Raw genomic sequence first — 13,519 nt, forward strand, 5'->3', positions numbered from 1 at the left:
CCAATCAATTTTTTCAGCTTTTCTTCATTAGTTTATTACTTCAAGATGAATGTAAAGAAAATTTCTAATACTAATATCAAAGAATGGAAATAGCTTCATTTGGTATATAGGTGGGGGAGCCCCTGCCTCATAAGTAATACTCTCTCTGTTTCGAAATAAATGAGTTGTTGAAATATTTATTGGTGTTTTAAAATAAGTGAATCATTGAATTTTTTTTTTAAATTTGTCCTTATGATTTGACAACTAATTAACTTTTGAAAAGGTATTATAAGATCAACTTTTTTTTTTTGGATAAAAATGAAAAATTGTATTAAATTTATGTCTTTAATGTTTTTTTCCTTAATATGTGTACCAAAATTCAATAATTCATTTATTATGAAACGGAGGAAGTAACTAATAGCTATCCGTCTTATCATATGTGAACGATGCATATTCGTTGATAAGTGTAAAAGTCTCCACAGGGGGAGAGAAGATACTCCCTCTTAACGCCATATTAAAAAATAAATAAACTCATTGCAGAAGCGGCAATCTAAGTCTATACCAGCGAAGCTGATAAAATTCATTGAAGAAGAGGCAATCTAAGTCTACACCAACGAAGCTGATAATCTTTTATCATTGATCATCATTCATTAACAATATAGCAACAGACATCTAGCAAAAATCAAGAAACTTTTGCAGGTTTCTTAACTATATCCAGCAAACGGAGAGTGAAGAATCACCAAATGTAAGCTCGAAAAAAGGCTTAGAATTACGATGAACTACCTCAAAATTAACAAAATCCCCATATATTCCAGCTCAGAAATAAAAAGATCCAGTACTAGGCTACCAGCAGAAGAGGATTTCTTATCTTCAGGATGTAATTTCTGATCCAACTAAGCTAATTCCACAAGGAGCTAAGCTTTGACGCAAGTTTTGCATTCTTGTAATCATCACGGAGTTGAATAAACCTGAGTTTGCAGACAAAAGAAATGTTTATTCAAAAACAATCTAGTTTGAAAAGCAGGTCAACAATAGAGACAGAAAAAATTCCGAAAACTGATGTCTTTTGAAACTTGTACAAGCTGACAACGGATAAACAGGATAGAAGCCACTCAACCTGATGTTATCTTAATATTTAGAAAACAAAATTTTAGTTGTTAAAAAGATCAGACCTTTCACTTGAACACATGCATAACACAAAAAAGAACATGAATTATAGAAAAAACCCTGTGAAAATACACAGGAAGCACAATCTAGACTGCCGCACACGGTGCACAAGAATATGTCAACTTCTTAGTTACCTCTGAGCGTCTTTCTTAATGCTTGGAGTTCCCTCAAACAATGGGCCTAGACTTTCAGGAGCAACAATAAACACATTTGCTATGCTGAAGCAAAAATCAAAACAAGAAACATTAGAGGAAAATACATTTTGTACAAGGCCTAAAATTTTAAGAAACCTAACAACTTACATTCCAAGCTGTTCAAATTTCTCATCAACCTGAGGGACATTGAAACTACGAACAAACTCTCCATATTCTGTTATGTCACGCTTCAAACGCAATCCTCCACTGCAGAAGCAGAGAGAACTTTTTAGTAAAGATGAACTGCTGAAGCAACTTTCTGCAGATGCACATCACAAATAAGGGGATTTACCTTAACGTCAAAGCAGAAACAGAGCATAAATTTTTATCAAGACATGCTGGAAACTACATGGCAGACCGAATAGAGGTTGTGGAGGCAAGCGTGTAGGTCCATCAAGGGGTCAGGCTAATATTGCAGAAAAGTGGAGCCATCCAAAGACACTACTTTTGGAGAAACTTTGTCTCCGGATGAAGTTCAATATCTCCGCCGTTTTCTAAAAGAATTGATTCATCTATTATTTCTAGTTTCAATTATGTGCTGTCAGGTATTGCTTTTAATGCTCAGCTTAGTCCTTGGATATTGATTCTGATGCGAATAGACACATGACAAGCTCTTCCAAAGGCTTTCAAAACTACTCTCCTAGTCCTTAAAGAGATTATGTCAGAATAGTCAATGGATTTCAATCTCGTGCCTTTGGAACAGGTTCAATCATTTGTACCCACGATATTACCTTATCATCCATTCTTCATGCACCTGAATTTTCTGTTAACCTTTTATCTATTAGCTCCATCACCAAAGAACTTGTGAGAAATATAAGATAAGGATATAATTGACCTGTGTATCTACATTATTACACTAAGATCCTATAGATGGACACTACATTTCAATCCTTTCCCAAGTAGGACATTATATTACAATGCTTTCCAAGTAGGCTTCTATACACTATTCCTTATCCTACTCTTATTCTAACACTCCCCCCTCAAGCTGGTGCATACCAACCATATGGATCAAGCTTGTTGTAGATGTAATTAATACGAGGACAAATGAAGGACTTGGTGAAAATATATGCAAGAAAATCAATTTGACGAGTCGCCAGAAAGAAGCGTGGTGCTACGCAACTCAAATATGAGAAAGTATTCACCGAAAAGACGAACGGTGCTACGCAAAGTAGATATGAGAAAGTGGTCACTGAAAAGATGCACCGTGACTACTTCATTTGTCTTGGATACATCTCAAATCAGTCTTTCTCAGCATAATTGTTTTTCATGCATATATTATTGGCCCAACTTTTGCTAATATAATCATTGGCCAGACAGGCGACTATATGAGTAATAACCACTCGCTGACTGCAAAACCTTTTTTGATTCTCTACCAATATCGCAAAGGCTCTGATACCATGTGAAAGATATAAGAGAAGAATATTATTGAATTGTGTATCTACATTATTACTTGGAGACCCTATGTATAGACACCACATTCCAATCCTTTTCCAAGTAGGATACTACATTACAATCTTTTCCAAGTAAACTTCTATATACTATTTCTTATCCTACTCCTATTCTAACAAAACTAAACTGTAATTTTGAGTTCTTCCCCAATTATTATGTTTCTCAGGAACTTTAAAGAAGGAAAAAGATTAACAATGATAGATTACATGATGGCTTACACTTGATCGATGGAACTCAAGACCTTTCTTCAGACGAAAAAAGGATGTCAACCAAAAAATAATATAGTGACATACACAATTGGGGCATCCATCATTTTTTGCTTTAGAGAAGAGCTATATCCTAATTTGTATTCTAGAATTCAGTTTAAATCTTTGTATGTTATGCTTGTGAATATGCCAAGCATACTAAGAACTCTTATCCTTTGAGTAATAATAAAGTAAAATTCCTTTTTCGACTAATCACCCTAATGTATGGTTTCCTATTCAAACACTTTGTTTGGTAGTCTATGGTTTGTTACTTCTATTGATTGTTGCACTAGAATGACATAGATATTATATATATGTTAAAAGCCAAAAGTGAAATTTTCTCTGTTTTTGGTCATTTCATAAGATGACTTGTATCAATTTAACGCTAAGATAAATATCTAGTATAGCTTTCTTTTGGATGGTTTTAGAGTCATGAATGCCCTATCGGCTATCTCTTTGTGAATATTCTTGATTGCTTGAGGACAAACTATAGTTTAAGTTTGGGGGTTGATAAGTCGCCAATTGGACGACTTATTAGCAATTTTTAAGCTTGAATTATCATGTTTTTCCAATGATTCGAAGTTATTCTCATGTTATAATGCTCATTTGTGCAGGTAAAGGTTGAAAATGAAGTTGAGCAAGTCATACGAGTCAACCGCAGGTCGAAAATGGAAGAAAAGGAGCTTAAAAGCTCATTTGGGCATGTCAGGAGCCAACTGCACGGACACATGCTAGACCTGCGCATGCAAGTGGGTAAATTGAAGGAACCAGTGTCATCTGCACGAATGAACTGCGCGTGCAGGTCAGCCACATGCACTGGCACCTGCGCCAGCAGGTCACCAGAGCGGTGGCATTTTAATAATTTCTGTAGAACGTGAATTTTTTATCTAAATACGGTTTTTCTGCTCAAAACCTCCATTCTTGTAATTTCTAAAGCTTGAAACATAAGAGTAAGACTCCCTAGTGCAAAATTAGCAGAGAAGCAGCCAACTCCCAGTTAAGGGTTCAACTCAAATAGACATAAATCATTATGATAGATACCCGACAAATCCAAAAACAAATAAATTGAACAACCAAATGACCCAGATATGAAACCAATTGAATGGTGGAGGATAACATTCGAACAGCAGCGATAGAATTCAAAAAGATCAAAGTACCAAACAAGAAATCCGAACTCAAATGTGACCAAAATAAATAGCAAAACCGGGTACTTCAAACCGTTGTCCGATGATCAGAATACCACCATAAGTTGGCAGAGAGTTTCAAGGTGATGCCAAATTCGAAATCCAAACCAAGATCGATCCATGCACGCATCTCCACGCGTGGATCGAATTAGATAGTTTCGAGTAGCTTTGATATGATTCTGACTGGCCTCAAAGTTTTTGATCACATCATTCGAGGCCAACACAAGGAGGTCCGAGCCATGATCAACCAAAGAGTTCAAGAATGCACTTGGAGGACCCTCTTTAAGCTCCTAAACCCACAATTTCATGCGTGGATGATTGCTTTGAGCTTGGAATACATTTTGGAGAGCCAAAAGACCCTACTAACTAAAGGAGAAGTTCATGAGAAGACCACCAAGAGCCCAATCAGTTGTTCCATGAACCGCCAAGTGAAGAAACACTTCACTGCCTCACAGCGACGGCCAGTCAAGGGGGTGACGGTCAGTCACTTCAGCCGTCACCCTTAGGCAGTAACTCTACAGGCGCCTCTCTCTTTTATTTGGTCATGGGCCACTAGGAGCCTTAATGTAATAATTAGTCTTGGACTATAAATAAATAGCTTAGGGTTTTCTTTTTTTCATTATGTTGTTTTTGATATTACATGATGTATTCATGAAAACTCCATGGGAGTGTTTTGAGTGCTTAAAAAAGCCGATGTTGAACCCTGACTAGAAACGTTGGTTGTAAGGGAGATCTAATCCCCTTTGCAGTCACGCAAGAGTTAGATGCTAATTGATAATCCATTAAGGGAGGTTTTAGGGTTTGAAATGCTCTTTGATTGCCCATTTGTTATCAATTCTGTGTCTATCTTTCTATCATCTTTATTCTATCCTTCTATCGTTACTTTTTCACGTTTAGATTTGAGTCTTCATGGTGAGAATTGCATTATTTGGTATCAGAGCCGAGCATAAGATCGTTCCCACGATTCTAGCCTTGGGTTTGTTATTTTAAAAATCACAAAAAAAATTAGAAAAAAAAAAAAGAAAAATAGTACTAAAAACGTTTTGTGTTTTTCAATTTTTGACTTTCTGATTTTTGTGTCGTTTTGAGTTTCTGGTGCTAGATTTGTGTTCCCTAGCACTACTTGAGTCTAAATCCAAGAATTGAGCTTATTCCATTGAGATTTGAGCCATCCACCACTGTTGTAGCTAGAGTTGAAGAAAACTTGAAAAACCCTGAGTTTCTGGCCCTTAGAAAATTTCCTGAATTTCTGGTCTCTGAACAGGATACGACTCCTACACTGGGATATGAGTGGTATGAGTTAGTCGTATGCTGACCAATATTGGTTGGTGGGTTGGATTTGGGTTTGGAATGGATACGACTTGGGTGGTACGAGTCATATCGGTGGATACAGGTTGTTTGGTTACTTCAGTTAATCTTAGACTTGGTAACTTAAGTTGGATCTGAGTACGAGTGGCTCACCAAGAGCCATAAGCGAGGGTACGAGTCATACCAAGGACTCGTACGGTGGTCGGTGTTCAATCCTCTTAGGATTCTATTCTGCCAGGAGTACGGATCATGGGTACTAGTCGTATACTTGGATACGACATGGTTTGGGCTAAGTCGTACCTTGGATAGTGCTAGGTCCAAGGGAGATCGCCTTGGGTACGAGTGGTGGGTACCACTCGTATTGGAGGGTACGATTGGTATGTATAGTCATACCCACCTGACGGGATTTTGGGGAGTTTAAGTGAAGGTAATCTGGACATTTCCTCACTTAACCTAATAAGGCCCCACGACTTATATTCCTATTAGGAGGTTATTTGCCCTATTATTCTATTCATTAACACTTAGAAACTTCTCTTAAACACTCTACAATTCTCTCTAAGGCTTTTGGGTAAAGAAAGGCTAGGGTTTCATCTTGAGGATTAATTTGGGCCTTGTGTTGGTGATTTTCTCCATCATCTTCTTGGTTGAAGGCATGTTCTCTTCCTTCATTGTTAGCTCCAACTAAAGGAATGGTTTTATACAATATTTTTATGGTTTGATTATTGTATGGTTTTGAATTTTCAAATATAATTTGGGGGTTTTGGTTATGAATGTTTGGTTATGGTTTTCCCATATTTTAATTATGCCTTTATATATTTTAATGGTGGTTTTGGATAATTGGTTGCATGGGAATGGTTATTTGGTAATTGACTTTGGTTTTGGAAATACTACGCCCCCAATATGTTTGATAAAATGCCTATGAGAATGTTTTTACTATAATATTGGATTTTCAATGGAACTTATGCATGGTTTAAACTTGGTAATGGAACCCTAAATGGTTTAAATGGTTAGGAATGGTTTGGGTTTAACAAACATCTTTGTGGGGTACAATGGAATCCCCTAAGTAAGCGTGTTAAAGGAACACTCGTGGGGTACAATGGAATCCCTCAAGCTAATATAATAATGGCACTGTTGGGCAGAAAAACAGATCTTAACAAAGAAAAGAAAGAGCAGAAAGCGTTATAAAGTTTCATTGATCACTGCCACATTTATACATATGATCATAATTGAAAAGGCTTAATAAAAGGAGAAAAATAAGCTACCATTATTTCTAATAATTATGACCTAAAGATAAGCGAAGGGGAGCCTTGGAGTAACTGGTAAAGTTGCTGTCATATGACTAGGAGGTCACGGGTTCAAGTCTAAGAAACAGCCTCTGGCAGAAATGCAAGGTCGTATGATACACTCTTGAAGTGGGGCCCTTCCCTGGACACCGCACATAGCGGTAGCTTAAGTGCACCGGGCTGCCCTTTTTATGACCTAAAGATAAGCAAAAGTAATAAAGCTGATTTTGCATGATTGCAGCCTCATTTAATAAATTTAAATCTTACTTGAAAGCTGTATTTACAGCAGCTGGTGCATTTTTGAGGCACTAATCTTAACACTCCTCCTTGACTCAAGAGATATAACACCAAGTCTTTCTCCAAGAAACTCGAATCTTACTCTAAGTAGAGACTTAGTTGGCAATCTGTTTAGCAGAAATACTGCAGTATTGGTAGCTTCAGCCCAAAATTTCTTTGGTATCCCTTTCTCATAGAGCAAACACCTTGTCATCTTCATTAGCATCCTATTTTTCCTTTCCACTACTCTGTTTTGTTGAGGAGTATAGGGTGTCGTTAGTTGATGCTCGATTCCCTTTAAAGATGATGTTTTCTGAGGTCCTCCTACATCCATGTGAACAAATTGCAGCTTATTCTTTGGTCTCCATGATGAATTCTGAAAAGAAAGCCTTGTTTGCTTCCCATACCGACAAGCTTCACAAGCAGGAAGATTTTTCTTAAGGCTCGGGAGACCTTCTGCTAGTTGATTTTCTTTCATGAAGAGTATGGCATCATGATGATAATGTTCGAGTCTTTTGTTGCATAACTGGAATCATTTTCCAACCTGACAATTATTGCTTGTTCATCGTTCAATAGATTCAAGGAAAAACTCCTTCTTCTCATCTTGACCTTGAACATCTCCTTATTATCAGAATCCTTGATGACACATGTTTTTTCTTCAAACAACACTTTGAAACCATTTTCAAATAGATGCCCAACACTCAAGAGGTTTTGATCAAGATCAGGAACAAAGAAAACATTAGTTATAAGTTTCAAACCTGTAGGGCTTTGAATTGTAATAGTTCCTTTGCCTTTTACATCAAGATATTCTCCATTTTCAATTTTGGCTTTGGAAATAACAGATCTATCTAGTTCTTTAAAAAGCTTTTGATCACTGGTCATATGATTTGTGCATCCGCTATCAATCAACCAATTTTTAGAAATGTTTTTGCTAGCAAAACAAGTTGCTACAAACAATTGCTCTTCTTCATATTGATTTATAGCAGCCTTGGCTTCTTCTTGTGGCGTTTTTGACTTACATACCCTTTTCACATGGCCCAGTTGACTACATTTGTTGCACTTGACATCTGGTCTCCACCAACATTTCTGTTGAGAATGATTTGTCTTTTTGCAATGAGGGCAGGGTGGATTACTTCCTCCCTGATTGTTGTGATTATTGCCTTGCCTTTGCTTTTGGTTTTTTTTCTTTTCCTCATATGACTCGTTCTGTGATTTAGCTTGAAAAGCACCTTCAACAAAACCTTCTTTCCTGATTATTCTCCTTTGCTCCAATGCCTGCAAAGCATTAACAAGTTCTGCCAAGGTAATGCTTGACAGATCCTTACAATTCTCTAAAGAAGAGATTGTGGCTTCATATTTCTCAGGAAGTGTGACAAGAATTTTTTGAACAATTCTTTCATCAGTAAATTCCTTACCAAACAATCTCACTTTATTGGCTAAGTCAAGTAACTAATCTGCATAATCTTTTATGGTTTCTGATTCTTTCATTCTCTTCATTTCAAATTCCCGAATCAGATTCATTACTTGCATATTTTGAACTCTTTCGTTTCCTTGGTATTCCTTTACAAGATACTCCCAAATTTCTGCAGCGGACTTCATTTGCATAATTCTGGTAAGAATTGAAGAAGATACCGCAGAGAAAAGTCATGCTTTGGCTTTGGCTTTCCTTGTGATGTCTCATTTGATTCACTGTTGGACTATCTCCAAGAGGAGTTACTTCATAGTCCTCTTCTACTGCTTCCCATAGATCCAATGCTTCAAGATGAACCGTTATTCTAATTGCCTCTCTACTCCCTCGGGGGTAGTGGTATGGACTGCGTACATTTAACCTTCCCCAGACCCCACTATGTTGGAATATACTGGGTTTGTTGTTGTTGTTGTTGAAGACCGGTGGAATTAGAAAGCTTGTTTCAGAATTCATTTTCTATGAACTATTTAAGATAACAGTTTAAAGAATGGTTATATAGAAAGAACTTGTGTTTTTTTATTCACTCTCTTCTCACAGGTCCCTCAAGATGGCAATGCTCTGATACCAATCTATTGAAGAGAAAAACAGATCTTAACAAAGAAAAGAAAGAGCAGAAAGCGTTATAAAGTTTCATTGATCACTGCCACATTTATACATAAGATCATGATTGAAAAGGTTCAATAAAAGGAGAAAAATAAGCTACAATTATTCCTAATAATTATGACCTAAAGATAAGCAAAAATAATAAAGCTGATTTTGCATGATTGCAGCCTCATTTAATAAATTTTAAATCCTACGTTAAAGCTGTATTTACAGCAGCTGGTGCAGCTTTTGAGGCACTAATCTTAACAGGCACACTTGTGGGGTACATGGGACTCCCCTAAGTTAACTTGGTAAATGGGTACACAGGAATCTCGATTTGGCTAAGGACAATACTTGCTAGTTACAGTTGGTATGACAATAGCACTATTAATAGCCTCGGTTAATAGTAATGGTTTGGTTGGTTGAAAATGGTTTTAATTGGGTAATAATGGTGGGGTGTGATAGCTAATCGTGAAGGTGGGAGCTCAATGAACGAACGCTGGAAACTCATGTTTGCCGACATGAGAGGTAGGGCATGGCAACCCTTTTATGATACTAGGAGGTATGTGGTAATCCTCTAAATACATTGTACATATGTATCATGGAGAGTGAGGGTACTTGGGAATCCCTTACTCTAATGGTATCTCCGGTTCTTGTGGCTACACGCATCCGGGCCTGTTCAGGGGGTTACACTGAACCCATATAGCCTATGGGTGTTAAGGACGGTTAAGCTTCACATACCCAGGTAAATGGTTTTAAATGCATGCTAAACTCAGTTCCCTTTCCCGATGTGGTTATATATATATTTATGATTTGTATGCATATGGTTGGTTTACATGGTTTTACTAGTTGGCATTATTTTATCCTTATCCTGAGTTCATGCTAGCGTTCATCCGCTAACCCGTCTTCGGGCAGCCGTATCCCCACGCGATGCAGGAATTGGCCGTTCTACTCCTCCTGCTTAGCTATCGGACATTCGCATCAGTTATTAGATTGAAGTGGTGAGCTTTCATTTTTCTAGAAGGCTCCATTTCATGGATGTTATTTCATGCTTTGGTTATACTTTGGATATTGGTTTTGGCTATGGTTAGGGGCATGTCCCAACCAGATTTTGGTATTCTTTTGGTTAGAGGCTTTTGTAAAACTACTATGGGTTGGTATGGGCGGGATCGATATTGGTGTCAGCCTTGGTATTGACATTGGTATTGGGGCTAATACCGTAGGACTAAATTTCTCACTGTTCCATCCTCTAACATTTTGAGATTATACATAATTATTACGAAACTCATATGGTTATGGTTTGTTGTTTGGTTTGGCTATTGGTTGGGTTCGAACGGTTGGACTCGATTGGGTCGGTTTCGGTAATAGACCTATCCCAGAGTTTGTAATCTAGAATTACGCTATCTTGTTATATGCTCGAAATTCAACCAACTCAGGGCAGACGGCTGGAGGTTGGGTTGGGTAATGGGGGTGGTCTCCGGTCCCGATCGAACTTGGGACGCCCTTTACGACAAGCCCATGGGTTGGGTCGGATCGAGTCGGGTCAAAACTTGAGGTGGGTTCTCAAATTGGAGGTTTGTTGGTGGAATTTTAAGCTTAAAACGTTGGTATTGTGTTTGGGAAGTTGAAGTGAGCTTGGGTTTCGAATTTCATCAAATTCTGAGTTCGTTTGCATAGGATCAATTTTGAATGTTCTTGGTGTTCTTTATGTTTTTCAAATATTGTTGAAGAAGAACATTCAAAAAGGATGTGTTTGATCCAAAAAAGAAGTGAGAGAAAGGTGTTGTACTTGTTTATTCCAAAGAATTTTCCAAGTCTTCCAAAGAGAAAAGGATCAAGTAGCATCAAGATGGAATATTCCTAAGGAAAAGACAAAAAGAGAGTACAAAGAAGGGGACCACAAAGAATTCAAGGCTATCAAGAGTTGATTGATCCATCGTTGAAGCATCCAAGTCTTGAATAATCGCCAAGGAAGCAAATAAGATCATCCAAAGGACAAAATCGTTGAAGACCCTCTACACCCTTCCTTACACGTTAAAGAGCATGATAGCACACTGGTTGAGGTTGCGGACACTGTGACGGTCAGTCACTAGGCTGACGACCCGCCATCCTACCCTCACCACCCTACCAAATTCAAGCAAGCTACTGGTTAGTAGCGACGGGCAAGGTAACTGTCAGTCACCACAGTGACAGTCAGTCACTGTGGCCGTCATCTGAGGGCAGTTTACCAACATCTTCGGAATTAAATCGTAAGCTCATTCTTAAATTTCCTAGTTTTTTTCATTGATCCTTAGACTTTTTTACTTGATTCTAAACGCTAATTAATAGCTAGTAATCATTCTACTTAGTTGTGAATTAGTATTTGAGTCTATTTTCTTTCTTTTTCCTATTTCTTTGCGTGCTTTTCTAGTTTTTAATTCGTTGTAACTTTTTAATTTCTTTGAGTCGATCAAACAAGAATTTTAATTCAAAATTCTAAGTTGATCAAACAAGAATTTTGCAACATTCAAAAGTCTGTAAGTAAATTTTAATTTCTTTAAGTCGATCAAACAAGAATTCACTCTGGCCGCAAAGTAGAGATTGACACCTTATTGTCCATCAGAGTATAAACAACTTTCAATATTCGCCGCTCCAATTGTGAGGATCACAAAGGTGAGTTTCATACGAGTGTTGGTGAGGTGCTTTACTACTGATCTTGTTTGTTCATTTTTGTAGGTACAAGGTGATAGAAGGGGAACATGTCTTCGGTAGCCTCGGATAATTGTGACTACAACATAGGAGACTATGATTGTGGTGAAGACTATTATGGCTACGAAGAAGATGGAGATTATGACGGCTATGAATATAGCCAAGATCAAGATATGGATGAGAATGAGGGATACTATTCCGAAGGAGAATGCAAGATGAATGATGATCCTAATTCATGTAGTGAGTACGGAGGTGATGAAGAGTCTTGTAAGGGTTCTTATAAGGAAGATAGGGTGTGTGAGGAGTCTTATACTTCCCACTTTAAATATCAAGGCAATGTAAAGTCTAACCGTCTCTCTTATGCACCTTCTAAGAGTCCTGGTGAGTGCACATGTGGAGTATGAAGATTCATATTCCTCACCTTGTAATACTTCTTATCAAAGTCGAAGTGGTGTGAATGGTTATACTAGCTATAGTGGAGGTTGTCCCATGAGAAGAAGAGAATATGCATCTCCAAGGTCTAAGGGTGTTACATATTATTCTTATTATAGTGCCCAAACTTATGGAAACGGGAACCAAGGTCGATATGGAGGGAATAGTAGAAGTCAAGATCTTCCTACTCTCCCTATCTTTATAAGAGAGTTGGGTCCCGGAGAATATCTTGATTGGGAATGGAAGTGTGAAAGGAGTTCATGGATTATGCTATGAGTGAAGTTGAAAGAGCTATGTGTGCCCTTAAACATATTCAAAGTCCGACACCACTGTGGTGGGAATCCATAAGGAAGTCCGGTCGAACATGGAGTTCCTTAAAAGGACTCATGAGGGGTACTTATGTGCCCATAGGGTATGCTAAGTTTTACAATGTTGATCCAAGAAGAAATGTTCACTCCGATTCCACCTATGTTTGACCAGCTAGGGTTTTCTCGAGAGCTTCTATGTGTTCCATACTTCTTCGATGGGTATAGGATCTCCGAGAGAGTGAAGGTTTCCTTCACCCGATTTGAGTACTATGAAGAGGTATGGTGTGATATCTTTCCCTTAGAACGTGGACATCTATGCTTGGGTAACAATTGGTTTGCACAACATAAGGTTCCAAATATACAAAATTGACCTAACATTGTAATGGACCAATGGGGAAATCATCTCTTTCTACCCATTCTTCCCAAATCTCAAAGAGATGTGATCACTTACTCCAAGCCTAAAGAAATCGAGAGACAAAAGATTGAGAGGAGTAAGGGAGTGCAAGGTGGCAACCTAAGAGAGGAAAACTGAGAGGTTGTGAGGAGTGAAGTGAGGAGGTCGCCGGGGGTTACCACCAACCGGAGCTAACATTGTTTGTCCTTTTATTAATAAGGACATGTGTGTAGGTACTAACATGGAAAGCAGAGGAGAACAAAAGCTAAAAGAGAAGATTCCCTTTGAAGATTTGACGAGGGCAATCTTAGATGCTTTCAAAGCTTGTGGAGCACCTTCACACCAAGGTAAAGAAGAAAATTCTCAAGAACTTCAAGGTAAAATAGCTAACTCTTACACTTTTGTAAATGTGAATAATGATTGTGTGACTAGTAGCCCATTGAGTGTGAGAAATAGCTTAGCTACATGTGCATCTAATGATTCTTTACCTCTTGATGATAATGTACATGTTGTGAGTGTGGATACACTAGTTGATCCTATTGATGACCGAATTGACTCTTCT

General features: G+C 37.9%; 1 protein-coding gene across 4 annotated transcripts in view; it reads right to left on the reverse strand.

The window, feature by feature from the left end:
- Nucleotides 1-530: 530 nt before the first annotated feature.
- Nucleotides 531-13,519, reverse strand: part of LOC107867941 (exocyst complex component SEC10b) — a 42,367-nt gene continuing 29,378 nt past the window's right edge. For all 4 annotated transcript variants that reach the window (XM_047411999.1, XM_016714443.2, XM_047412002.1 and 1 more), the window contains 3 exons: nt 1,449-1,547; nt 1,281-1,364; nt 531-947 (listed from right to left, as the gene is read on the reverse strand). In XM_047411999.1, coding sequence (XP_047267955.1) covers nt 878-947; nt 1,281-1,364; nt 1,449-1,547 — 253 coding nt within the window. In that variant the 3' untranslated portion in view covers nt 531-877. The remainder of the gene's footprint in view (nt 948-1,280; nt 1,365-1,448; nt 1,548-13,519) is intronic.

Source organism: Capsicum annuum, chromosome 4 (assembly GCF_002878395.1).
Source record: "Capsicum annuum cultivar UCD-10X-F1 chromosome 4, UCD10Xv1.1, whole genome shotgun sequence".
Lineage (NCBI taxonomy): Eukaryota > Viridiplantae > Streptophyta > Magnoliopsida > Solanales > Solanaceae > Capsicum > Capsicum annuum.